Source organism: Protopterus annectens, chromosome 10.part0 (assembly GCF_019279795.1).
Source record: "Protopterus annectens isolate FY-2018-M chromosome 10.part0, PAN1.0, whole genome shotgun sequence".
NCBI lineage: Eukaryota > Metazoa > Chordata > Ceratodontiformes > Protopteridae > Protopterus > Protopterus annectens.
This window is the reverse complement of record NC_056744.1, coordinates 1067809014-1067835771: the sequence shown is the minus strand read 5'-3', so window position 1 is coordinate 1067835771 and position 26758 is coordinate 1067809014. Positions and strand designations below refer to the sequence as shown.

Below are 26758 nucleotides of genomic sequence, written 5' to 3'. Positions count from 1 at the left end.
TGATTTTTACTTTTGATGTACGGGTAACTCAGTAAAGTAATATTTTAGGCCGTTATAGTACTGGATAGAAGTACAGTGTAACATACACAATGAAAACTCTGTACAGTGCAATGAAAACAGAGTATAATGGAAAATATCAGACTGTGGCAGTAATGGCACACAATCTAAAGCCACTGGGACCTTTCTTTAAAAAGTTATAGCTGCCTCCCTTTGAGATTTTTTTGTTAGACTTCCAGGTAGTAACAGCAGGTTGTTGTCTAGCTATCCATCCGGGTCTATGTTCAGCCATCAAATTAGTGTTTCCTCAGATGGCTATTAATCAAATGTTACACATTGACTGTTACTTTTACCAAACAGGCATATCTTCAAAAATAAAATCATGAAATGGCCATAGTTGGCCAACATAAAGGATTGCAATGTACTACTTAGTTACAGGTAACTTAGCTGTAAGAAAACCTGATCTTTCCCCAATTTAGTGCAACCTCGGAGTTGGTATATAGGATTTGGTGAACAGTGAACGCTACTTATGTGGGGGCACCTCTCACAAAAGCATACCTCTCAACCTCTTAGAACAGGAAATCTGCACAAAGCCATAAGTAAAAGTGGGACAAAGGCCCAAAAATAGGGATACTTTTTAAATATTGTTCTTACAAACTTAGAAAGTTGATAGAATAACAGGTTGTGCATTATCATGAATTTTCTGAAGGGTATGAAGTCTGAAACTCAAATGTCTATTATTATTTTCTAACTTTAATTTTTAATGATTTCCACAAATTTGGCAGAAAACCACAATTTTATGAAAAAACGGACCAAAAATATGAGGCGAAAATCTGTACAGTTGAGAGGTATGCACATAAGTAGTGTCCTGTGTTCACTGAATCCTTCTGTTGTGGGGGGGCATCCACTAATTATATATACCAACACAGAAGTTGCACTAAATTGTGGAAAGGACAGGTTTTCTTATAGCTAAGTTACCAGCAACTAAATAGTATGTCATGGTTCCTTTATGTTGGCCAACTATGAGCATTCAATGATTTTATTTTCGAAGATATGCCTGGTAAAAGTCGTGTTTGATTAATAGCTGCTTGATGTCAGATTAATTTGATGGCTGAACCCCTATCCATCCATCCACCCACCCACCCACAACTCCTTTTTCTCTCTTTTGCATATGAATTCGGGGTGTCACTTTAATAGTGACAATATCTAGAGCCAGTGTTCACAATGCCAGGTGGCAAGCCCTGCTGGAGTTGATCTTCCATATCAAGCATATACCACACTAACACCTATGGCCAGTTTGGAGTGTCCAATCTACCTACTTCATGTCTTTTAAGAGGGGGAGGAAACTGGAGCACCTGAAGAAAACCCACATGAGCACAGGGAGGTCATGCAGACTCCACAATGAAGGCACTCTAGTGGAGAACTGAAACGGAGAACCTCTCGCTGTAATATCTGATATATAGAGCATATTGAGTGCAGTGTAGAACTTCTATAGAACATATTGAGTGCAGTGTAGACTATCAGAGGGTTTTATGGTTCGTTTGACAGTGCTGTAGAAATCACCTCAGTGTTTGTCTTCAGTTGATTGGACTGCAGTTTATCTTTTAGAATCTGGTCTTTTTTGCAACAGTGACTATAGACATGCAGCTCTGTTTTTGAGCTTATTTGCCACAGTGATAATATAGGTCACTAAATTAGATAGTTGCTTAGACAAACATTTGTAATTTGTATTTTAAGGTTTGCAATATAATAAATTAAATAGCTTATGCTCATGGAGAGTTGTATACTTTTATTTGATTCACTATTGACACACACACACACACACACACACACACACACACACACACACACACACACACACACACACACACACACACACACACACACACACCTCAGCTGTCCTTGATTTTCAATACTGTCTGCAGTTTTCCCTTAAAAATTAATCTGTTCCATCCCAGCCCCCATGGCATAGAGGTGTAAAGTCCTTACTTATACCCCAGATAACCCATGTTCAGCTAGCAGAATGGGTGTTGGTGGGGCTGGACCAGGGAGGATGGGAGTAAGTGACAGAGTATGCTTTCCCATACTGGGGAAGGGGGAGAGATGCTGGGATTGCTGTTAGCATGCACTTCCCAAAAGCAGTGATTGCAGAGCTTGCAAAGCTGTCACAGGGTGGTAGGGATTGGGACATATTCCCCAGTCATAGTATGATGCTGTATTAGTGTCCTTTATCTCCTCTCCGGCCCAAGATATGGGTATGTTTAAGCATGGAGGAGGCTAAGGTGGGTTCAGTAGCCCTGGTGAAAGAGGAGACTGGATGGTGGCAGCTGATGGTCAGCTGTTTGAAGTAAAAAAAATACTCTATCCGTCATAATATTTTTAACTTTATTATAAAGAATTAAATATAAAAATACGTAAAGTGAGACCATCTTTTCCCAAACTTCCTATAAAAATGAAAGCACCGTGTATAAAACTAATCGGACAGCTAAAACACATATAAATGCAATTTTTTAAATGCAATATTGCCCTCCATTTTGGGGAAATTGACCTTTTTAGCGGTAAGGAGGCCCACTGCCAGCTCCAAGTGGCCCAAGAAATTCTTGCAGTGTCTGCCGTGTCTGGTATTATTATTTAAAATGGTTTACAGGTACCTGTCCTTCTGAAGAACCCCTTCTACTGTTCCTAGAATCACCCAGTGATGAGTGCAGTTCTAATATTGCATGGCTTCTTCATGCAAAATTCAGGGACTAAGCCAAAAAATGAGGGGCAAAGGCCTAACATCAAAGAAACTTTAAATATCGGTCCTTGCTAAGTTAGTAGAATAACAAGGTTTGCCTTAGTATGGATTTTCTGATGGATATGAAATTTGAAATTCAGATGTTTGTCATTGACTGCTATTCTTAATGATTTACCACTCAAAACACAGATTGTTCATAGGTAGGTACTAGGCTATTGGCCCCAGGGCCTGTATAAGAGTAGCCAAAAGGTACCCTGCCTTTTGCCACCCAAGAAAATTATTTTCCTGGTCACTGTCAAGCAGAGGCACAGAAGTGATCCCCGGGGTGAATTTTCTATCTCCCATCCAATCATCAAGATTTTTCTTGGAGTGCTAATGAGTAGCTCTGCTTGACATAGATAGGTAGTCTGTTCCAGAGTATGGGAAGTCTTTGGGACAGGAATCTATCCCTCCAGCATGTTCTGTTTATTGTGGTGAATTGTATGAATAACAGATGAGCAATATGAGGAAAAATGAGGGATGCAGTTGAGAGCTATGATAGTGCATTCTTAGATGTTTTTTTTTTCTTTCTTTTCCTGAAGTGCCAGAGATCCTTTTGTTTTACGCATTCAGCCTTCTATTGAGTTTGAAACAGCAAAAGCCTCTGTCTGCATGTGAAACTTCTATTTAAGGGATGCTTATTCACCTTTCTGCTGTTCAGCAACCAGACATGCTAGAATCTTTGGATCAGGACCTTGTATTACACAGGTGCCACCAAGTTAATTCTTCAACTTGCCAAGTACATGAGAGTTTTGGTGGTTATTTTTGTGTTTGTGGAGAGAACCGTAACTCATAAAAGGGACAAACAAAAGGGTACTTAGCCACAGCCAAGTCGAGACCACGTCGTTACTCTAGGAGCGGCAAACAAGATCTGGGGGTTTGGGCGTGATGCATCCTGGGATACAGGGTTAGCCCAGCCAATGAGAGACTTTGTGCTAGTTATAGTGGCCGAGTCGGAGCCGATTCTCGGCTCCGAACCAGTCAGTAATGAATGTAGGCGAGATGGATCACATACATCTATTGTTATGGTAAGTACATAACTAAAAGTTACCTGTAATACACACTTTGTACATATTGTGAAGGCAGCGTGGTATAGATTTGTGTATAAAATCAGGCTTTATACGTATAAAACTATTTAAATAGTGATTTTCTTTTATGTTCACCTATGTTATTTTTTGCCTTGTCATTTTGCTTAGAGAGACGGCTCATTTGTCATCTTAGTTTATGAAATATTTGACCCTTTTCTGTTGTGGAAGTTAAAAAAAAATAAATAAAAAAAAAACAGCCACTATAAACTGTATTGCCATTTGAATTTTATGTCCTTTGCTTTCACAATTTCATAGATGTTATAGAAAGTCATTGTGTCATATATATGGTTTAGTATTTTACACTAAATGCCAGGCAGGACTGGACATCTGTAGCGCAGTTTTCAGGTTCCGTATCAGTTTTATTAAGTTCAGTAAATGCAAGCTGTTACTACAGTTGAAACAAGTAGCTTAAGCTTTTTGGAGATTGTTTAGAAAATGCAAATATTAATGATTGAATAAACATTAAAAATAGCTTGGTACAGCAGATAAGAGCTATGCTGCTGACAGCTCTGTCTGTTTTTTTGAGTCATAAAGTAAAATAAAACTTACCTGTAATAAAAAGCATCCCCGATTATCGCTTTCATGCGGAGTCTGATGGTTTCCTGTCGTATGACCAGAGATTGGAAAGGAAAGCACTATGACTGGTTGGTTAATAGGAGCTAGTAGTAGGTGCGTCGACTGCATAGTAGCAGGATGTGACTTGATAGCAGGTGCTTTGACTGCATAGTAGCAGGATGTGACTTGATAGCAGGTGCTTTGACTGCATAGTAGCAGGATGTGGCTTGATAGCAGGTGCTTCGACTGCATAGTAGCAGAATGTGGCTTGATAGCAGGTGCTTTGACTGCATAGTAGCATGATGTGGCTTGATACCAGGTGCTTCGACTGCATAGTAGCAGAATGTGGCTTGAAAGCAGGTGCTTCGACTGCATAGTAGCAGGATGTGGCTTGATAGCAGGTGCTTCGACTGCATAGTAGCAGGATGTGGCTTGATAGCAGGTGCTTCGACTGCATAGTAGCAGGATGTGGCTTGATAGCAGGTGCTTCAACTGCATAGTAGCAAGATGTGGCTTGATAGCAGGTGCTTCGACTGCATAGTAGCAGGATGTGGCTTGATAGCAGGTGCTTCGACTGCATAGTAGCAGGATGTGGCTTGATAGCAGGTGCTTCGACTGCATAGTAGCAGGATGTGGCTTGATAGCAGGTGCTTCGACTGCATAGTAGCAGGATGTGGCTTGAAAGCAGGTGCTTCGACTGCATAGTAGCAGGATGTGGCTTGATAGCAGGTGCTTCGACTGCATAGTAGCAGGATGTGGCTTGGTTACTCATGCCCTATTGGTCTGCTTGTGCAGTAAAACTAAGAAGTTATGCTATTAAACAGCAGGGATTCGCACTTCTGGTTTTTTTTTTTTTTTTTTGGTAGTCAAGTTGGCTGGGGGAAGCCCATAGTTCTGTTAAAATGTGAAAGAACTTGCCACCCTCCCCACATTGTTCCAGCACCTTTGGCTTCTACTAAGTCCAGATCCAGGGTCTTTCATAGAGTAGCTTTTAAAACTGCAATTAATTCATGATGAAGTAAAATTTTCTTTCCAAGCCCATCAATTAATAGTCTTCAAATGACACATTTATGTTCATGCTTTTTGTTATCACTGGCCATGGATTCATTGCGCTACGCAGATTCAGATTGTCCTAGTATTGTGTCTCTAAGAATCTCCTGGCAGTTTCTGTGAACTATTGTATTATGCCTTTTACTATACTTTGAAAAAAGTCCCATAATCTGTATTTCACTGGGCTGAATATCATTATTTTGGTAAAAGTTATCATGCCTTTTTTATTCCTAAGTTTAATTCAGTCCGTGAGCATAGTCTGTTACCTGCTTCTGCCACATTTTCATTTTAGCTGGCGTCAATGTGCCAGTGCATGATAGACTGAAACAAGTATATACATGCTGCCTAATTAAATGTATTAAGACAGCTTGATCATCTTGATGTTTTAATTTTGGCATGCATTTCTTATGGGAAATGCTATCTATTGCTGTAGTGTCTTCTGTCTTTGGCACATTACTAAAATGTTGACAATTATGGGTTCTTCAGTTCAAATGTCTCCTATTTGTAATTAGTTATTTCTTAAAGCACTTGTATTTATTTCTAAGTGACACAATCTCATTTTCAGTGTTTTAGTTTTAAAATGTTTTTGACTTTTGCAAAAAGTGATAGAAGTTTCTTTCCTCCTCTGATTCGTAATCTAAGAAGGATTTAACAATGCGCTTCTTATTATTGGCCTAGTGATGGTGTTATTTTGGAAAGGGAAATGTAGATGTGAGCTGTTGGGGAACACTGATATGGTTTCAGTTGCATATATGCACTGCTTTCTTTTTTTAATTTATTTATTTAGTCCCACTAGGCGAGTGGCATCTTTTCACTGGAGACCTTAGGTGGTATTTGTACTACAAAGGGAAAATTGGTCAGGCCGTTGAGGAACTTTCCCTACTCTTTTTGATGGGTGCCTTGGGAACTTTTACATTAACCTGAGCTACCAACAACAGATGAGGCATCAGTTTTAACATCTTATCCAATGGATGACACACTGAGGAGTGTAGTAATCCTCTAATGCTACATTGTAGGATCAGTAATCCAACTACCTGGCATGGGAATAAAACCCACAGCTTTCTGCACCAAAGATGAATATGCTACCTGTTGTGCCACGGACACATCTGAATTGCTGCAGTGTGCTTACCTTGGGTTTCTTGAAGGTGAACCAGATTCCTTTCAGTAGGTACAGAATTTTGTAGCCATGTCATTAACAAGAGTCCTAGAACTTGTGGAACAGAACTTTCCACTGGATCTCTAGACCATTTTGGAGGAGTAAAGCTTCAGAAGGATTCTCCAAACATTATTGTGGTCACTCAGTTCAGGCCCTGGCAGTAGTGTTTCTTCCTTTTTATGGAACTGGCCAAGGACTATTATCACAAGTTTCTTCACACAATGGATCTTCTCATAAAAGACAAGGGATGTTTGATGCATACTAACCTCAAACAGCTGCAGGCCACTGCCTGGATAATTCAGTTTTAATACCTTTTAGACACATTTTTTCTGAGGATATGCAGCAGGTGTTAAAGGAGAAGGCTGCCTGGCGCTGCTAGGAAATCTTATAATGCTAAATGGAAAAGATTTGCCAGTTGATAACACACTAAGAACCAGAGACAATTTGGGTTTTCTGTATCTGTGGTTTTGCAATATTTCTGTGAGTTAATAACCTCTGGCCTTTCATATTCCTCTGTCAAGGTTCCACTCTTGACTATTTTAGCATTTCTGCCCATGGATCCTTGCTGTTCATCAGTCTTTGGTCAAGCTTTTCTTGGAAGGGGTTTTACGTTTACGCCCAACCAGAAATCAGGTGGCACCTACATGGGATCTTTAGTTTGGAAGCATTAACTTTAGCTGCTATTGAACCAGCTCATAAGGATGTTTTTTGGTTCATTACTTGGAAAACAGAATTATTGATTGCTCTGACATCTACAAGAAGAAAATCTGTGATCTCTACAAGAGAATCTGAGCTGCAAGTTCTTGTGGTAGGTCAACCTTATTTATTATTCCGTAAAGATGGGGTTTCTTTGAAAACAAAACCTTAATTTATGCCTAATGTGGTTTTAGAGTTTACATTAAGTCAAACCATCCATCTTCCTGTGTCTTTTTTTTCTGAAACCCAGAAACCAGGGAGAAAGGATTCTTCATAACGTGGACATGCATAGGCAGTTCAGGTGTTATCTTGACAGAACAAACCTTAGGTTGAACAGCTGTTTATTACAATGGTAAGGAAAAAGGGTGATGTGTCAAAACGGACTATTTGCAGGTGGTTGTTTCTTTTTATTATTCCCACCATAATAAGACAATTCCAGACAGGGTCAAGACTCATTCTACAAGGGGTTTAGCTTCTGTGGCTTTTTTAAAAGGAGTGGACTACAGAGACAGCTCTGTGGTCCTCTGTACTTTCCTTTACAAAACACTACAAACTAAATTCCTTTCCAGCTCTAGCTTTGCTAGGACCATTCTTTGGGGCTTCTGGAGCCTCATCCTTCCTCCTCCCGGTATGTGTAAACTCTGCTATTCTAATCTTATTACTTAGACTGCTCCAGCAGTGGTTTATGAATGAAGATGGTACAGTTTTATAACAGTAGATATATAATTTAAATCACTGCTGGAGTAGCTGCTCCCTTTCTCCCTCCCTCCATTCCTCTTTGTGTATATCTGTACCTAACTTTTTGTTTTTTTAGCAGAACCTTTGACTTTAGAACTTTTTTACAAACTGTAAAATGAAGTGTCTGGCACTCAGGCTGATGGTTTACTCCTCATGGTGCTTCTGCAACCAGCAGCCGGGGTGCAGGGGAGGAAGTCCAAGACTTTGGAAGACTGACCATTTGTTATATCTTAGGCATGATCTAACACACTTAGCTTCACCTACTGTAGCAGGGATTTAATCAGACATCTGCTGTTGTGATAAATTTACTTTGCAACTATACTTTACTGTCTACCTGAACTTTATGGCCTACTTGAAGCATTTGTGAACTTGTTGAATATTCTAAAGCAAATTCTTTGCTCTTCCTTTTTTCCCTTTGCTCCATGGGAGGTTTCTGTCCTCCTGAACTTGCCTTAGGACACCTGCATTACTCTTTGACAGGTTTACCACCCCAGCTAAACTCCTTACCTAATGATATTGTCTCTGGAGTGGGGTCGCACCCTGATGCCTGGGCTTTTGTAGCCAGAAGCGAGAGCCCTTCCAGGTGAAAATATGAGTAGTGGTATTTCACTGGCAGCAGAGTCTTCCCACTTATTTTACACCTCTCACATCGCTTCACAGTGCTAGACTAGAGTCGAGCTGAACAAGGACTTTTTTCCATGCTGATTCTGCCAAGCCCATTCCCTTGGCTGTGGTTTTGCTAGATAGTAGGTAGGAACAGTGGGAATCTTGTTCATCCATTCGTGCATGTCAATAATTAGTTGACTAGACATTTGGCTACCTTAAGAGAGTCATACCTGTGCTTCACTGAATTTCTTTACTTTGACACTCAGAGCACTGAGCAGAAATCACATTGCGCCAACACCCATCTCATGCCTTTGCGATGGTTTGTTTTAATTAAACAGTCAGATTCTCCTGGTCCATACCAGTACTAAGTCAGCTGCTAGCTGCCAGATGATGCAGGAAACCAGTCTGGACTGGCGTCTGCCATAGCTAGGTGATCCACAAGAAGGCCCCAGCGTGCATCCAAAGTCTCCACTATTATCCAAGCGAGAGGTGATGGCTCATTCAGCTGTGGCACTTGCCCAGCCTTGCTTCACACCCAAGCCTGAGCCAGCCCTTAGAGCCTTTCCTTATCCTGAAGTAATGGATCTGGCTTGCTGACTTCCCTTACTTGCATTGTTCTAACATGCCAGAGGCTGTTTATCTTGGAAACCTGCTATGGCCTGACATGAGACTTACACCCTCTCCCCCAGAATTTCAAGGGCCAGTGCAAGCTCACCTGATGCCACCAGGACTGACCATGACACTTTCCAGGGCACAAGCCTCTCTCTGAAGGTAAACCCATTCCAGGGTGCCCTGCCCTTTAAAAAGAAAAGAACTCTCCCAAAGGCCCCTGCTGGCTTCTCCTGGTTTGTTTGTGTGATTGCACTGGATGCTGTGATATCTCTCTCTCTGCCACTCCAGATTTAGGGATCTGAATCACTCTCTTTTTGAAGAGACTAGGGCAATGGAGGCCATTGCCTGTCCCTTTGGAATGGTGCTCACCTATCTCAAAGGATCGTCTGACTAGTGTTCAACTGCTGTTCATATCAAACCCTTCTCCACTTCAGCCTTCAAAGCTCTCATTTGAATATTTGCTACTAACAACAAGATATGCAGTCATCTTAGTGTAGCCCCCTCCGCTACCAGCTCTGACAACAGACAGGTACAGACTCAACACTCCAGTGCCATCCATTTATAAGGCCTACTGAGAAGCAACTACATTTTCTAATTATAACCTTTTCAGTCAGTTATGTTCCTGTAGCATAATGGACATTATCCCCTTAATGAATCAGCTTTGTCAGTTGCCAAGACTTTCAGATGGTTGCAAAGCATAAAGCTTTCAAAGAAGACTTGACTTTAAACAAATATTTGACAGATTGCTTCTCATTTGCTGACCGTTTAACGAATCATAACTGTACTTCCATTGTTCCTTTGCAACTTCTGTGATGTAGCTGTTTCCTGTCAGATTACTGCTCAGATCTGTAGACTTTTATATCCGTGTTGTATCTTTTGGCAGCCCCTTCTCCAGTCCCTGTCTTAAACCTGTTGGAAGCAAATATTCTGGGTCACATATACAGTACTATTAGAAAGTAATGTAGTCTGCCTTCTATAAAGATAGTCTTTGTTATCAATGATTAACTACTAACTTAAACACCCCACCTATCCTGTATGTTGCCTAATTGGGTCTCATAAGTCCACCAGCTGCTGATTTGAATTTCCGAAAGAAATGGTACTACTCAAAATATACGTTTAACATCCCTGAGTTTTTGTATATTTGGCTGTTATTTTTACATTAATTTCTTGTATTGTGATAAACATTTACTTTGTGGAGCACCTTTTTTCTGCCTGAATGAAAATGTATTCTGAGTAGAAAATACTGCCATGCTGTTAGCCTTGTGGTAGTCTGATGGACAGGTGGATTTTGGAGAGGAAAACTGTGCAAAATGTTTTTTTTTTTTCTCTTCTGTGCCTGTTGGCCATCAAACCACTGCCTGAGTCACTATCACCCATTTATCTCCCTTTATGGGACAAGAACATGGCTGTGGAATGGCCATAATCTGGGCAGCCATCAGGGGGTTTACTGTATTGTTCATGCCCCACTGCAGTTCCAATGTACATTTTCACAAGGTCTCGATGGTTAGGTGTGAAGTGGAGCAAGATTTAGGCTTGCCAGCTGCATCATGAATGAAGCTAACCACAGATTTTTACTCTCCTTGAAGGCATGTGCTTCTTTCTACCTTCACTTTCCACAGGGATTGTAAATGGAGTGTGCATCCCAAAACACGTCTGGAATCCTTACCCTTCCTCCCAATAAAGGTGAGCAGGTTCTCTTTCAACTTTCCTCTCACTTTTCTGCTTCTCCAGAACGCGTTTTCAGCGTCCTGCTTTGACTTGTTGCAAATGGGGGATTTTTCCATTTCCCCTGAAGTATAATGACTCGTTAGTTGTTTACATGAGTGTTGGAGGGCTTGCATTCCATTTATTTTATTTTATTTCCAGTTTGATTTCCATTGAAAATGATGTTAAAGATTTTTTATTGTTGGTTGTTTTGAAAGTTCATTTGAGAAAAGGGAGATTATGAAACTACCCTAGATCCATTTTGATGCAAATCCTTACATTTGCAATATGTTTTCATACCTGTTGTAATTATGCTGCATAACAAGAAATAGTACTACAATCTTCTGTCTTTTCCAGGTACAAACAGATACTTTAAAAGAGTTGCTGCAGAAATGGGTGTGGAAACTACTTTTGTTGATTGCTCAAAACCAGAGTGCTTGGAGGCTGCAATTAAGCCAAGTACTAAGGTAATAACACTTTTATTTTAGTATTACATTTGCATAAAAGCAGAGTTTTTAATGAATATATAGTTCTATATTTTTATATGTAGTATCAATAATTTGTGTTGTATGTGATTTATTTAAATGTCTTTTCAGTTGTTTTTATATATGGGGAATACATCAGGATTTTAGCCTTTATTTGAAAGGTTAATTGAAAGAGTATGTCATATAGGAGAGCTGTGTTTTTAATTGTTTTAGATTTGTCACATGACTGCAGCAATTTTTGTATTTAATTGGGCTTGTATGAATGTAATCTTATCTGAAGAAGTCTTGCAATTGAGCAAGATGAAAAGCGCTTCATTAAACTCTAGTTGAAAGTAGACCGGTGTTGTTCTTCAGCGTTTTTTGGTCATCTAGTTGTTTTAGTTTCGCTAATTTGTGTTTTGATATATTTTTTTAATGAACACCGTGCTGCTGTGTTGACATTTAAGATGAGAATGATATGTTTTTGTTTAGTATGTGCTTGATGCTTATGAAGAGATGTATATCTTTTTAAAATAGTTACCTGGTCTGTGTTTTTCTTTATATATGTTTAATTTGTTTGTTAGCTGCTTCCCTTATTAACTTTGTTCAGCATTATGAATTGATTTTAAGACTATCACAGCTCTCTGTTTCTAGTAAAGTCCTTTCATTTTTTGTTATAATTTTGTTTGACTCATCACTGCTCTAATTGGAAGATTTTGCCCAGCAAGCCTACCAGTCATGGTTCTAGGTTCAGGGTTCCATAAAGCCCTCCTTACCACAATTCCCTTTCCCGTTGCCAACCATCCACCACATCTTTGTAGCAGTGCTGTCTTGTTCCCCATGGTAGAAAGCTACCCTCTAAGCAATGTAGCTTCATTGAGCCTTTAAAAAGTGTTTATAGGGACTTGTTATTGTGTAGCATTCTGGAATTCTCCAGAGGTGAAAGAGTATTTGCAGACCTGAAGTAGTAATAGTCTAGAGAGCCTCATATTTATTTCTATTTTCTTTGTGGACAGTATATAATGTATAATGACACCCATGTTGACTCCGCTGATACTTGGTCATTACACACTGACACAGCAGAAGTGCACTGTGGTCCCTTGAAGACAGAAGTCTACGACACAGTGAGGTGTAACCCAAAGATGAGAGTAGGCACATGGTGACACACTGTCTCCTGGTGGGTCTCCAGAAACCAGAGTCTGTTAGTGAATGTAGGTTTACTATGACTGGTATTGCTTAAAACTATCTAAATCTGAAGATGTGTATACTTTTACATTCCTTCATTACAGGCAAAATTTACACAATTTAAGTTGCTAATCTGTGCATTTATTTCCACAGTCAGTGCTTTGTACTGCTAGTGAAGTTCTAACAACTTGCATATACACATGGATATCTACCTTTGAGGTAGCTAGGAGTGAACTTTGTTTTCTTTTAGAACTAACTTTTTTATTGACTTTGTATATCTGTAATACCTGTACCAGTATATGAAATGGTTCTTGCCTGATAAAAGCATGTGCATGTATATGTGGTCTGTGTTCCTATCCACACTCACTCACACTTTCCTATATTTCTATGTACATGTTTAATTAGTGCTGTTACTCAAACCTATTTTAGTTCTGTATTGTGGTATTAATTAGGGAGGGGGTATTTTCATTTACATCTAAAGCTGAGCTATTTAGCAGTCGGTATACAAGAGAAGGGGGGGTTGCCACCTACAAGGTTACTGTATGTTTTGGATGAAAGTCTACCTTTTTTCAGCATTAACTTCATTTTTGCAAAACGTTTCCCAGTGTGATCATAATACAGTTGATTAGTACAGTAGTCCACTCCATGCATTTTCAGTTCTCTCTTCATACAAGTACATGGAATTCTGTCACACACATCCCCTGCCTGTTGTCTGTACACAGCTATACATGGACATCGTTACATTTGCATCTGTAAATTTGAATATACACGCACGCATGTAAACTGTCTCTCACACATTCACTTCTCTGTATACACATGCAAGTACATAAGCTCACACATGCTTATATGTACAGTTTATTTTAATTTTTATTTATTTGTGTTTATTTACCAGGACGGTTAGACTAGACCATGCAAGACCCCTTTTCGGCAGAGGCCTGAGGAGGAAATGTTTTGCAAATTAAACATCCTTGTAACAAGAATATCGACAATACAAATGTTGAAGAAAAAAATGAAATGCAAAAGCAAAACTGCAAGTAGGTTAAAGCATTGATTCTTTGGTAGAAAAGAAAACTAAGTACAGTGTAGGACTATAATAGAAGAGGGACAATGATGGAGAATTTGAAGAGAATACTAAGGACATGGATAAAAATGAAGCTGGAGAGAAAAGAGCTATTTAAAAGGGAAGATTATTAGAGGCAATACCCCTCAACTGTCCAAATTTTTGCAGAATGTCCAGATTTTCACCTCTTACTTTATAAAATTTGTGATTTTCTGGCAAATCGCTAAGGATTGACACCACTAAATAATACTAAATAATGGCAGACATTTGAGTTTCAGACTTTATATCCTTCAGAAAATATATACTGTGAAATCTGCCATTCTAGCAACTTTCTAGGGTTATAGGGGCAATATTTAAAATCTGTCCCTTTTTTTGGGCCTTTGTCCCCCATTATTTTTGGCTTTGTCCAGATTTCTTGTACTGAGTGGTTGAGAGGTATAATTAGAGGGTTTCAGAGAAAAGGTTTAAGTGTATATGGTAAAGAGAAAGCTGAGTGCAGGAAAAGAGGTAACATTAGAGGTTTATTAATAAGTCAGTAAGTGGGGTTGAGGGAAGTCAATATTAGAGGAAATGAATTTTAGGAAGAAATATATGAAAGGAGTAGAAGAAGCCAAAGAAGTGATGCAGAGTTTAGCCAGGAGCATAGAAAGAAGGGCAGAGCCAGAGAAAGAATGAAGTCCTTCAGTCTATTTTTGAAGTAGGTGGGGGAGGATATTTGTCTAGTAGTTATGGGGAGGGAGTTCCACATAAGGAGTCACCAGAGATGTATATATATTTTTTTAACTTCAAGAAGGTTGATCTCTGCTGAGTGAAGAGATTTTGTGGGAGTATACCACTGTTGTAGTGGGGTAAGGCCTGGGCATTCTTCTGCAAGGAAGAGTATTCTGTGGGTATTTTTTAACAGCGTGAAGCTGAAATATTTTGAGACTTCAAGCCATTTTAGTTTTTCAAGGACTAAACAGTGGTGAGTTGCATTGGGCATCCTGGTAGCAAATTTGGAAATTTTGTTCCAACATTATTTCACATTTTGAATTGATGATAAGTTAATGTTTGTAAGGCTGGGTAAGCATATATAGTAAATGTGATAGTAGACAAGATGTACAGTGGATATAAAAAATATACACACCCCTGTTAAAATGCCAGGTTTTTGTGATATAAAAAATGACATCACAAAAAATAATTTCAAAACTTTTCCCACTTTTAATGTGACCTGTAACCTGTACAATTCAATTGAAAAATAAACAAATCTGTTAGGGGAAAAAAAATAAACTTAAAATATGCTGGTTGCATAAGTGTGCACACCCTTAAACTAATACTTTGTTGAAGCACCTTTTAATTTAATTACAGCCTTCAGTCTTCTCAGGTAGGAGTCTTATCAGCATGGCACATCTTGACTTGGCACTATTTGCCCACTCTTCCTTGCAAAAGCGCTCCAAATCTGTCAGATTGCAAGGGCATCTCTTGTGCAGAGCCCTCTTCAGGTCCCACCACAGATTTTCTATTGGATTTAGGTCTGGGCTCTGGACGGCCATTCTAAAACTTTAACTTTCTTCTGGTGAAGCCATTCTTTTGTTAATTTGGATGTATGCTTGGGTCATTGTCGTGTTGAAAGGTGAAATTCCTCTTCATCTTCAGTTTCTAGCAGATGCCTGAATGTTTTGGGCCAAAAGTGACTGGTATTTGGAACTGTTCATAATTCCCTCCACCTTGACTAAAGCCCCAGTTCCAGCTAAAGAAAAGCAACCCTAAAGCATGATACTGCCACCACCATGCTTCACCATGGAGATGGTGTTCATTTGTTGATGTAAAGTGTTCTTGCGCCAAACATAACTTTTGGAATTCTGGCCAAAAAGTTCAGCCTTGGTCTCATCAGACCATAACACATTTTCTCACATGCTTTTGGGAGACTTGATGTATTGTTTTGCAAATTTTAGCTGGGCATGGATGTTTTTCTGTGTAAGAAAAGGCTTTCATCTTGCAATCCTACCCCATAGTCCAGGCATATAGAGAATGCGGGAGATTGTTGTCACGTAGTACACAACCACTACTTACCAGAATTTCCTGTAGCTCCTTCAGTAGTGCAATATGTCTTTTGGCAGCCTCCCTGACCAGTTTTCATCTTGTCTTTTCATCAATTTTGGAGGGATGTCCAGTTCTTTGCAATGTCACTGTTGTCCCATATTTTCTCCACCTTTTGATGACTGTCTTCACTGTGTTCCATGGTATATCCAGTGCTATGGAAACTTTTTTGTACCCTTCTCCTGACTGATGCCTTTCGACAATGAGATCCCTTTAATGCTTTGTAAGCTCTCTGTGAACCATGGCTTTTGCTGTAGCAGGCAACTGAGTAAATGCCAGGAAAATCCTACTAGGACAGCTGAACCTTATTTGGGGTTAATCAGAGTCTCTTTAATTGATGGCAGGTGTGTACCCAAGAAGACTGAATGTTGTAATTAAATCAAAAGGTGCCTCAACAAATAATTAGTTTAAGGGTGTGCACACACAACAAAGTATTAGTTTGTGTGTGCAAACTTACGCAACCAGTGTATTGTACATTTATTTTTCTCCCCTAACAGATTTGTTTGTTTTTCAATTGAATTGTACAGGTTACAGGTCACATTAAAGGTGCGAAAAGTTTTGAAATTATTTTTTGTGGTCTCATTTTTTATATCACAAAAACCTGGCATTTTAACAGGGGTGTGTATACTTTTTATATCCATTGTAGGTGTTTGTCTATAAGACTGTCTCATGAAGAAGAGACTATGTAAAGAAGACCTAATTTATGGTGAGTCAATACATTTTGAATGTCTGTCAAATTTAAGGTGATCATTGAGAATGAAGTCTAGTAATTCGATTTGTGAGATCATCTCCAGTTGAACATTTTGAGTGGAGAAGACAGCAAAGTTTGGGGTTTTTATTTGAGTAAGATGTAGGAATAAAGAGCATTGTTTAGTTTTGGTAGGGTTTAGTAGTAGTTGAGTGAGATACCCTGGGGATAAAGGGGGTGTGTAAGAGAGCTGCATTGGTTCATTTAATGTGACCCGAGTATGTGAACCTGCACTTTGCTTGGGTGAAGAGGTGTTAATTATAACTTAAATGAACTGTTGCTGGTAATTGAAGATGCCTTCTGAAAAATGAGTCAGATAACAAATGGAAACAGATGCAGAAGGAATCACCACTTGGAAATAAACCTCTTCAGACATCTGAAGAAGCGTAGTCATCCTACGCGAAAGCGCTCATTTTATTCTTTGTTTTGCAAATAAAGACGTTTCTGTGTTACAACGGAGGTTTATTTCCAAGTGGTGATTCCTTCTGCATCTGTTTCCAGGTGTTAATTATAGTTGGAAAGATTGGGAAAAGAATTGAGTTGAGAGCATTTTTCTGTTTTTAGGATGATGCTAATGACTGACCAGAAGGACCTAGGACTGGAGTTATGGGGATCTTAAACAGAGGTTTAGTAGCTTCTTTTGTCGGCTAAGATAAGTTTTGTAGAATGTGGAGCTGTTTATAAGATGGAAAACCAAACCCTTTTTCCGCCCGGCAAGAATGGTGCTGTTGAAAATTAACAGTAATCCCAACAGTTTATTCAAAATAATTTGGTCAAGCGCTTTCTTCCAGGAAGCTTGGACTTCATCAGAACCAATTAAACATTTCAAAAGACCCCCATTAAAAAGTATAGTACAGCCAATCAAAGACACTTAACCCATACATGTGATAACATTTTAAAATGCCACAAATTAATTAGTTTATACAAACAGTAAAAATATATGAATATATTACATAAGTAACACAATTGTAATTCAAAGTACTAAAGCTCTAAACTTTAAAAATGGCATAATAGAAATATATTCGTTAATACCAGGGGCGTGAGCAGCGTTTAATCTTATTTGCCATTTCATTTCGGCTCTTTCAAGTGTGTTGGCCCAATCACCCCCCCTAAAATCCACATAAACAATTTCTAAAATTCCAAATAAAAATCTTGTACAACATGTATTACTATTTACATTTCTAAAAAGGGCATTAATTGTGTTTTTCTGTCTAATGGCATATAAATGTTCATACACACTTCTACGGAGAGTCCTTTCCGTTTTCCCTATGTAAAAACTAGAACAATGTTGACACATCGCCAGATAGACACAACCCTTAGTTCCACAATTGCCCACAACTGTTTTCACCCTTACACCAAATTCACCAATATACAATAGTGAATCCTTAAGAATGTGTTTACAATAATTACAATGCGCACAACCACATTTCCAAACACACCTTTGAACAAAATAGGATGTTCAATCAAAAATTTTAAGTTAACATTAGGTTTGAACACAAAACTTGGATTATTCCCTAAAATTGACTGAAGCTCATTATTAGCTCTGAGCAAAACCCAATTCTTACATAAAATGTCCTTAACTTTTTGGCTGTTGCTACCAAAAGTTAAAACCATACAGCTCGCATATCCATCAGACTTGACCGTCTCCCCACGAGTCTCCATAAAATTACCCAATAGAGGAGTATACTTAAGCCCCCAATTCTCCTTCACTACCTTATACATATCAAAAACGTGTTTTTTGGGATAACCTCTACCCCTAAAATAATTTGTTAGAACATCCATCTCTCTAATAAATCTGTTAAATGTTGAACACATTCTGGCCACTCTTATAAATTGGCCTTTAACAATACTTTTTTTTCATAGAAATGGGGTGATTACTACTAAATTCCGAATAATCATTAGAAAATGTGTGTTTCCTATATATAGTGGAAGAAAATTCTTTCAACAAAGATTCCTTGCAAATGGTCATTGTGTAAAACACAAATAATGCCCTTTTTAGACATTTAAATAGTAATCCATGTTGTACAAGATTTTTATTTGGCATTTTAGAAATTGTTTATATGGCTTTTTTTGGGGGGGGTGATTGGGCCAACACACTTGAAAGAGCCGAAATGAAATGGCAAATAAGTCGCTGCTCACGCCCCTGGTATTAACAAATATATTTCTATTATGCCATTTTTAAAGTTTAGAGCTTTAGCACTTTGAATTACAATTGTGTTACTTATGTAATATATTCATATATTTTTATATATTTTTATTGTTTGTATAAACTAATTTATTTGTGGCATTTTAAAATGTTATCACATGTATGGGTTTAAGTGTCTTTGATTGGCTGTACTATACTTTTTAAATGGGGGTCTTTGAAATGTTTAATTGGTTCTGATGAAGTCCAGGCCTCCTGGAAGAAAGCGCTTGATCGAATTATTTTGAATAAACTTTTGGGATTATGTTTTGGTGCATCATTTTGTCATTTTCAACTGCACCATTCCAGCCAGGAGGAAAAAGGGTTTGGTTTTCCTGGTTCTGTTTTTGCCTTTTTTTACACCATTGGTCTGTTTATAAGATGGATATGAAGTTTGAATTTTGATGTGTGCTATATTTTCAGTGCTTTATCCCTTTCCCACATTACTTGTTTTGTTTCCAGTTTTATCCAAGATGCATGGTTACATATGTTCCTAATAGTTATAAGTGGAGTAAATTTAGTGAATGAAGAATATTAAAGATAAAGTTGAATTTGGCTACATCTTGGTCAGGTGGCAAATATGTGAGTAGTGGCTAGTGGCGTTGTGATAGGGAAGCTACAAGGGAGTTATGGTTAAAAGTCTTTATACTTCTAATGTAATTAAAGTTTATAGGTGTATGTATATTATCCCATTAATGAATATTGAAATTGAGATGATGGTCACTTAATGCATGTGTGAGACGATCTAAATCTGTCATTTTGTCTGGGGTGTTGGTTAAAATTCAGTCAAGTGTGGTATACTTGTTGTTTGTTGTATGGAATGTGGTAGGAGATTTAATTAGTTGTGTGAAGCCAAATAATTTGAATTTGAAAGCAGGGGAGTTGTCATTAGTGCGATTTTAGTCACTGTTAAAATCTCACAGAATATTTTTTTTTTTTTACTGTGATGTTAGAAGTAAGCTAGGAGAGGATGTTTTGTTATTGAATGATTGTTTGGATGAATACAAAGAACTAGACACAATTATTTATTTTTTATTTTAAATGTACTAGAAAAAGTGGGCAACTTGTGAGGATGGGGTGTGATGGTTAGTTGGTTTGAGTATAATAATGCTACACCACTTCTTTTTTTGTTTGTATAATCACAGTGAATGATGTAATTGGGGGGGGGGGGGGTGTGCAAAACTACACATTAAAGATAACAGTCTTTTTCATGCATGCCAGCATGTGTGTGTCTTTTTATATACATCTAAAGCCACTGTCTCACATATGCTATTGTCTGTGTGTGCATATACAAATTCTGTTTGGTCTCTCTGCAGATGACCAGATTCACACATGCTGACGTTTGTCTGCAGATATGCTTATGTTCAGATTTGCAGCCTCTCAGACTTCCTCATAGGTCTGTTTGTACATTTACATATATAGTGTCAGATGATCTTATTTGTTTGTTATGACTGGATAAGTCCAGTGGATAGAGTCTATTTTCATTGGTGGCCCTGGGAGAAAAGCTTGACTTTAAAATTCAGATAACATATGCTGCAGTACCATTAACGTGAGCATGAATGGAGCATTTCAACAAAAAAATCAGGAAGTATAAAATAATGGATGTTTATCCATCTTTCCATTTTATAAACTGCTTGTTCAGTTAAGGGTCACAATGGAAGCAAGCCAAGCAATCCAGTTGTCATCAGTCCCGATCCTCAATGTGAGATCCTGCAGAAGTTGACAGGCAAGCTACTAGTACTTCATACACTGTCTTCTGGGCCTGCTCTGGGGTCTTCCTCCATTGGGCTGCACATGGGATACACCAAGGAGGCATTCTCACAAGGTGCTCAGACTGCCATACTGGACTCCTTCCAACATGTATTAGTAGTGCTTGCACTCCAAGATCTTCCCAAATACCTGAGTACCTCACTCATTCTTTTATGGAGAGCGAGCCCAGCTACTCTGCAGAGTAACCTCATTTTTACCACTTCAACCTGTAATCTCATCTCTTTGATCATTACTAAAGTTCTTGATAATAGATGAGGACGGGGCCCTCGAATAACTGATAAATCAAAGTGAAGCTTTATTTTTCCACTTCACCACCAAAGTCTGGTACAATGCCTTCAGTATTTTGCCACTGGCTCCTACTCATGTTAGTCTTCTGATCAATTGTAATTAAACTCACAAACAGGATCCTATGTTATTTATGCAGTTTCCTCCTCACCTTTAAAGACAGTCCACATTTGGGGTGGGGTGGTGGACAGAACCTTAACTGCTGATTTACAGGTGCTGATTTTCATCTCCTCTGCTTTACATTGAGTTAACTACTGCAGTACACACTGGAGATCAGTTACTTTAGGTTAATAGGACATCTGCAGGCATCAAATGTGCATCCATTCTGTTCCTAGACTTGACACTTTACAACCCTTGAATATACTTTTGTATTCTATCCAAGGTGGAGGGGAGGCATTATATAGTATTGACAGTTTTACGCACCCATTGAATGTATTTGATCTGTCACTGAGGATATAGACATAACTCTCACTCCTCAAATACAGAGGCTATATAAAAACTGTACATAAACTGAGAAAGCTGATTTTATATTGGCAAGAGTATTGTTTGAGATTGCCTTGATACTATCTTCAATAAATTCTGGACTCTATTCAAGAGCAAAGCAATGCAAGGGTAAAGTAATTCTGGACTGTTTATTTGGTAAGTAGTGCTGATCAGTTTGCTTTTGGACGTGTTGATTTTTAACTGGACACCCTTACTATTATTGTCCACCTCACCACCTAATGATAACCACCTGACAGCTTTGCACCTCTGTTGACTTTAGTGTCCAGAACATATGTTCTCAGGTTTGATGGCATGAATACAAAGTTTACTGGTGAAGTTTGGCTCAAGATGCTGTCTTATCAAGTACACTGAGCATACATTAGTTTTGAACATGTTTATTATGGATAGTCCAGGATTACCACAGATGTCCAGCAACGTAATAGTCATAAAAAGAACATAGTATGGATTCAGCTCATTCAGACCATTCCACCCAGTTGTCCCTTCCAGATGTTTCCCTGTTTTTACATATGAGTGCTGAAGTCTGCAGAATCCATGGAAGAGATGAGCTTGAGTTTTCTCAAAAGGTGCTTAACCTGGGGTAATTATCAACTCATAGCAGACATTCCAGGACCAGGTGACTGCTGTGGTGAAGCCTTCATACTTTCACTTGAAGATAAATCCAGGATTAAACACCTTGTACCTCAATCCAGTCTCTTGATTTTTGTTTCAGACTGGACTGCTGTAATGCCCTGTACCTGGGAGTACCTAACACTCTGTAACATTAACTAATGCTGCTGAATTCTGCAGCAAGGCTACTGATTTGTACCTCACATTGCCATCACATTACTCCAGTTGTGTATACCCTACATTGGCTTCCATTCCATTACAGGATTGCTTTCAAGTTCCTGGTGCTAGTATATTTGTCCATTCACAGCTTGGATCCCTGCTACCTGAAAGTGCTTATTGAGCCATACTGCCCTCTGTTGGTATTGCATTCATCCTCTGAGGAGGCTGCTGGCAGTTCCACGACTGAATCTAGAAACATCTGGTTTGTGTTCATTTTATTACCACTACACACACTTGTGGAATTCACTACCTCTATGACTTTTGGAGTGCCCCTCACTTGCTGGCTTCAGGCAGGAGTTAAAATCATACTTGTTTGTTTTGGCGTATGATGATTATAGTTGATATCTTATAACTGCTACTTCTGTTGTTTCTTTTGTGTTTAACTTTGGTTTTTGTTATGTGTTGTAATGGTGCTTTGGTTTTAAAGCACCTTAATAAACTTTAGCTTGAAGGATAAGATAGTGAGCAGTGCATCCGCAGTCTCTAAGAAGGATGGATACTTTAAACAGTTGTTAGCATCACATGCACAAACAGAGAGAGAGAGTGACTGCCCCTGCTTGAGAAGTCTTATTCCAGTATCAATGCTGTGTGTAGAGGTAGGACCTTCAAAACCATTCTTAAACTCCTATCTAAAAAAGTTGAAGCTCTATTTCCTTCTGCCAACAAATTATTTATTTAACATCTGTTTACTGGGAAAGTCCGATTGGGACAGAGCCCATTTTTCATCAGAGGCCCGGGGTGAAACGCTCCAGATGCATGTGTTCATTATGTGGGAGGAAACCCACTCGAATGCAAGGAGGATATGTAGACTCCGCACAGAAGGCATCCCAGCTGAGAGAACCTCTTGCTGTGAAGCGACAGTGATAACCGCTGCACCACTGCGCTGTCATAATTCCCAAACATTTGGTTCAAAATCACAAACATGTTCTTGTCCAGATAGCAGAGTCCGATAGTGGCCTTCCATGCTAATACCGCTTATCCGCTTTATATAGAAGGATGATCATACAAATCAGTATAAATCCTATCAATGGGGCACATTCTTCCTACAAGTTAAGTGCCTACTGGTTATCAGTGAAGTGATGTAGGTCTCTCTCTGCTTAATTTGTTACCAACAGAACTTTCCGATGTGAAGCAAAACAATTCATATCTCTAAGCCACAAAGTATTAGCACTGTCTCTATTACTACTGTGAATACTGTAAAGATTTTCTTTCCTACTAGCATTAAGTGAAGACACTGTCAGTGGTATGGGGAGCATCTTTGACTGCTCTCGGCCTATTAGACCTTCCCTCCAGAAACACCTGGCAGAGGCTTTAGTGGGAGGAAGTCTGAGGAGTGATAGTCTCTTTCAGCTTGGTTCTGAAGCTCACCAGTCATCAGCCAAAAAGGGCTTTTGTGATAGATCAGTGCATCTCAGTGAAACTCTTGAAACCTACTCAAAGGGAGCTGTAGATTTTCTGGCTTTGCATTAAGGTTTGGTTTTAGTTTTGTCTGTGTCTGCTCTTGAAAGGATGGATGGTTTTCATCCTGTTTTATAACTTGGCAAATTGAACCAGTATATTCGATGCATTTAGTTTTGGACGGTCATCCTGCAGGGACTGCATCTTTGCTCCCACATAGCACCTAGGTGGCGTTACTGTTCATGGCTCAGCCTTCTAAATGGAGGCATTCAAGTGTGTAAAATACGGTGTCAAAAGTAAAATGACAAGTCATCCTTACTTAATATTCTGAATTTTGAGTCACCACAGTTTGGATATAAAATGCTTAACAATTTGGTATTAGAATGCCTTCAGATTCTAAGCTTTGACCTTTAAACTCATTCCCAAGGTTATTCCTAAACTGTGTGCTCTGTACATTGATCTATTTACTATGTACTATATGTAAAATTAAAGTGACATTAAATCTAACATATCTTCCCTTCATAGTAATCCATGTCCTTACTATGAAGCAGTCATATTTTGAAGTGTAAGGCACAGAAAGTACAGGCTGTTCTTTAAGCTGTTAAGCCCTGCTTCAGGTCATAATGGCATCTGGTAATTGTCTTAAGTTGTCATTTGTGCTTTTTCACATTGCACATCAATATAGTTCTAAAGGATTTTGTGTGTTTAACTGGTTGTTATGCACAAATATATGCTCGTCAGTATTTGTGTGTACCCAAGCTTCCAGTATTACTACATGAGGAACCCTTCTAAACATGCTGAGGTAAGCTTGTTACTCAAATAACATGGTACAGCCAAGAATACTGTTTCATAACAACATGTAAGCATTCCAGAATGGTTTTAGAAATAAGTGGCATTCAGTGAAAACATGTTTGTGATGCTTGACAAATATGTAGCAATTCAGTTTGTGCAGCAGAATTTCTGAATGTGGGGTGTCTAAAGCTGGAATATTTCAACTTCAGAATTCCATCTTGATATACTACAGGCAGCTGTGTTTATCACTCAAGGGTGTGTGTGTGTGTGTGTGTGTGTGTGTGTGTACACACACACACACACACACACACACACACACACACACACAAACTCACATTACAGAAGTACCTAAATAAAATGATCTGTAGTTTCATACACAGCAAACAAATATATGTGATAAAAATTATTTCAACAGCTTTAACATTTACTTAGGACTGCAGAGGTGCTGGAATAAATTTAGGAACACTGAGAAGGACAGCCTGGGAGAGAGAAGAATTGGTGGAAGTGTTTTCCTGGGTACCTAGGAGAGTAGCTGGCAGGATAAGGTTAAGGTGCTCTATTATGCTTGCCCTGATGCACAGCTGGCCATGTTTAGACATTGTCACCCAAAAATCTGTCCTCTCATCATTCCACTTTTCCTTAGCACTTCTCCAATCCTATTTTATTTGAGGGTGTCAGCCGTTTTTTTCTGCTCCATATAAAGTGTTTTGGTAAGCTGTTTGAAATACCTACCAGTCACTTAGTGAGCACGGTTTCCTGAAATCTTTTTCAACCCTGTACTCCTGCTGGAGGCAACTGTGGTGGTGGTGCTGCGGTAGCATTGTCGCCTCACAGTAAGACGTTGTCTGTTTGATTCTCAGCTAGAGCGTCTTCTGTGTGGAGACATGCATGAATGGGCATACCTTCGATGAAGGTTGTGCATCAGGGCCGACATCTCGGCATGTAAAAATCTTCTGCCAATCGTTAATGGACCGGAGTTCCGCTGTGGCGACCCTTAACCGGGAAAAGCCGAAAGACTCAACAACAACTCCTGCTGGAGGCAGTGAACTTGTGTCTTATCAGATCATTCCTTTTTTTCAAATACTGGAATACATTTTCACAGGCTTATTCTCCTGTTCCTTCTGAAGAATTTTGTCTTACTGAATGCAATTAGTTTTTTTTTTTCTTTTTCTATGAGCTTCTTGTCTGCTCAGTCTGTCAAGATCTCATCTGTTGTTGATGTACTAGTTATTCTTTTTCAGTGTTTAAGGTCACCCAAGAGAAGAATAGGAGATTTGATTGCTATTGTTATGGGTGAAGGTTGTTTTGGGTTTTAGGTTCATAGGTTGGTACTAGGCTATCAGCCCTAGGGCCTATGAAAGCCTAGCCATAACAATTCCCTGGGTATTTCTTCCCACAATATTTACTTCTCTGGACCCCTGTCTAGCAGGGCGACTGACATGATCCCCGGGGTGAATTTCCTATCTCCTATCCAATCATCAAGGTTCCTTTTGAAGAGGGCCAAGGAGGCGCTCTGCTTGACATGTATGGGCAGTCTATTCCAGAGTATGGGGAGTCTCTGGGTCAGGAACCTATCCCTCCAGCATCTTTGTTCATTGTGATGACAAGGTTTAGATCCCTGCAGCGTGTGGCTCTGAGGGATTGGGATTTCTTTAAGTGGAGCATGTCCAACAGCTCAGGGTTTGACATGGCCTTGTATGTTAAGCAGAGATCGCCTCCGAGTAGACGATATTCCACAGAGTATAGCTGGAGTTTTTTTAGACAGTCAGCATATGGCATCTGCTTTAGGCCTGTGATTCTTTTAGTGAGGTATTTCTGTGGCCTTTCCAGCTGTTGCAGATGTCTTGTGAGGTACATACCAAATGGGGCATTATACTCTATAATGGGTCTAATGAGGGATGAGTGCAGTGGGACAATGACCTCCTTTTTTCTGGATGAAAAGCCTTTAGTGATGAGGTGTGCCACATAGAAGGATTTCCTGACTGTTGTGGCGAGGTGGTTATCAAAAGTGAGACCACTGACCACCTGTGTTCCTAAGTCTCTCATCACACTTTCGATGTTTAGTGGCCTGCCACCTATGTGGTAAATCATGGGTACATGTTTTTTTCCAAAGGGGATAACTATACATTTCTTGGCATTAAGCTTGAGCCCATGGCTCTGGCACCAGGCATCTGTTTCTGTAAGGCCCTTTTGTAGAATATCCACATCATTTGGGAATTCAATAATGGCTCCCAGTTTGCAGTCATCTGCGAACTTTGTTAGCCAGAGTCCCTTAGTGCTGGCCTGTACTTCAGAGAAGTAGATGCCAAACAAAAATGGTCCCAGGACTGAACCCTGAGGTACTCCACTTGTCACTTGTCTGGAGCTGGATTTGGAGTCTGCTGCTTTTACAGTCTGGGTTCTGTCAGTAAGCCAGCTGGCAACCCATCAAGTGACGTAGGGATTTATGCCCATCTTAGTAAGTTTGTCTATGATTCCAGAGTGGGGG

The 26758-nt window shown here is 39.2% G+C and overlaps 1 protein-coding gene across 1 annotated transcript in view; it reads left to right on the top strand.

Moving 5' to 3' along the window:
- The window catches only part of CTH (cystathionine gamma-lyase), an 814142-nt gene that overhangs the window by 329278 nt on the left and 458106 nt on the right, over positions 1-26758 (top strand). The window contains exon 4 of the mRNA XM_044085811.1: positions 11336-11445. Coding sequence (XP_043941746.1) covers positions 11336-11445 — 110 coding nt within the window. The remainder of the gene's footprint in view (positions 1-11335; positions 11446-26758) is intronic.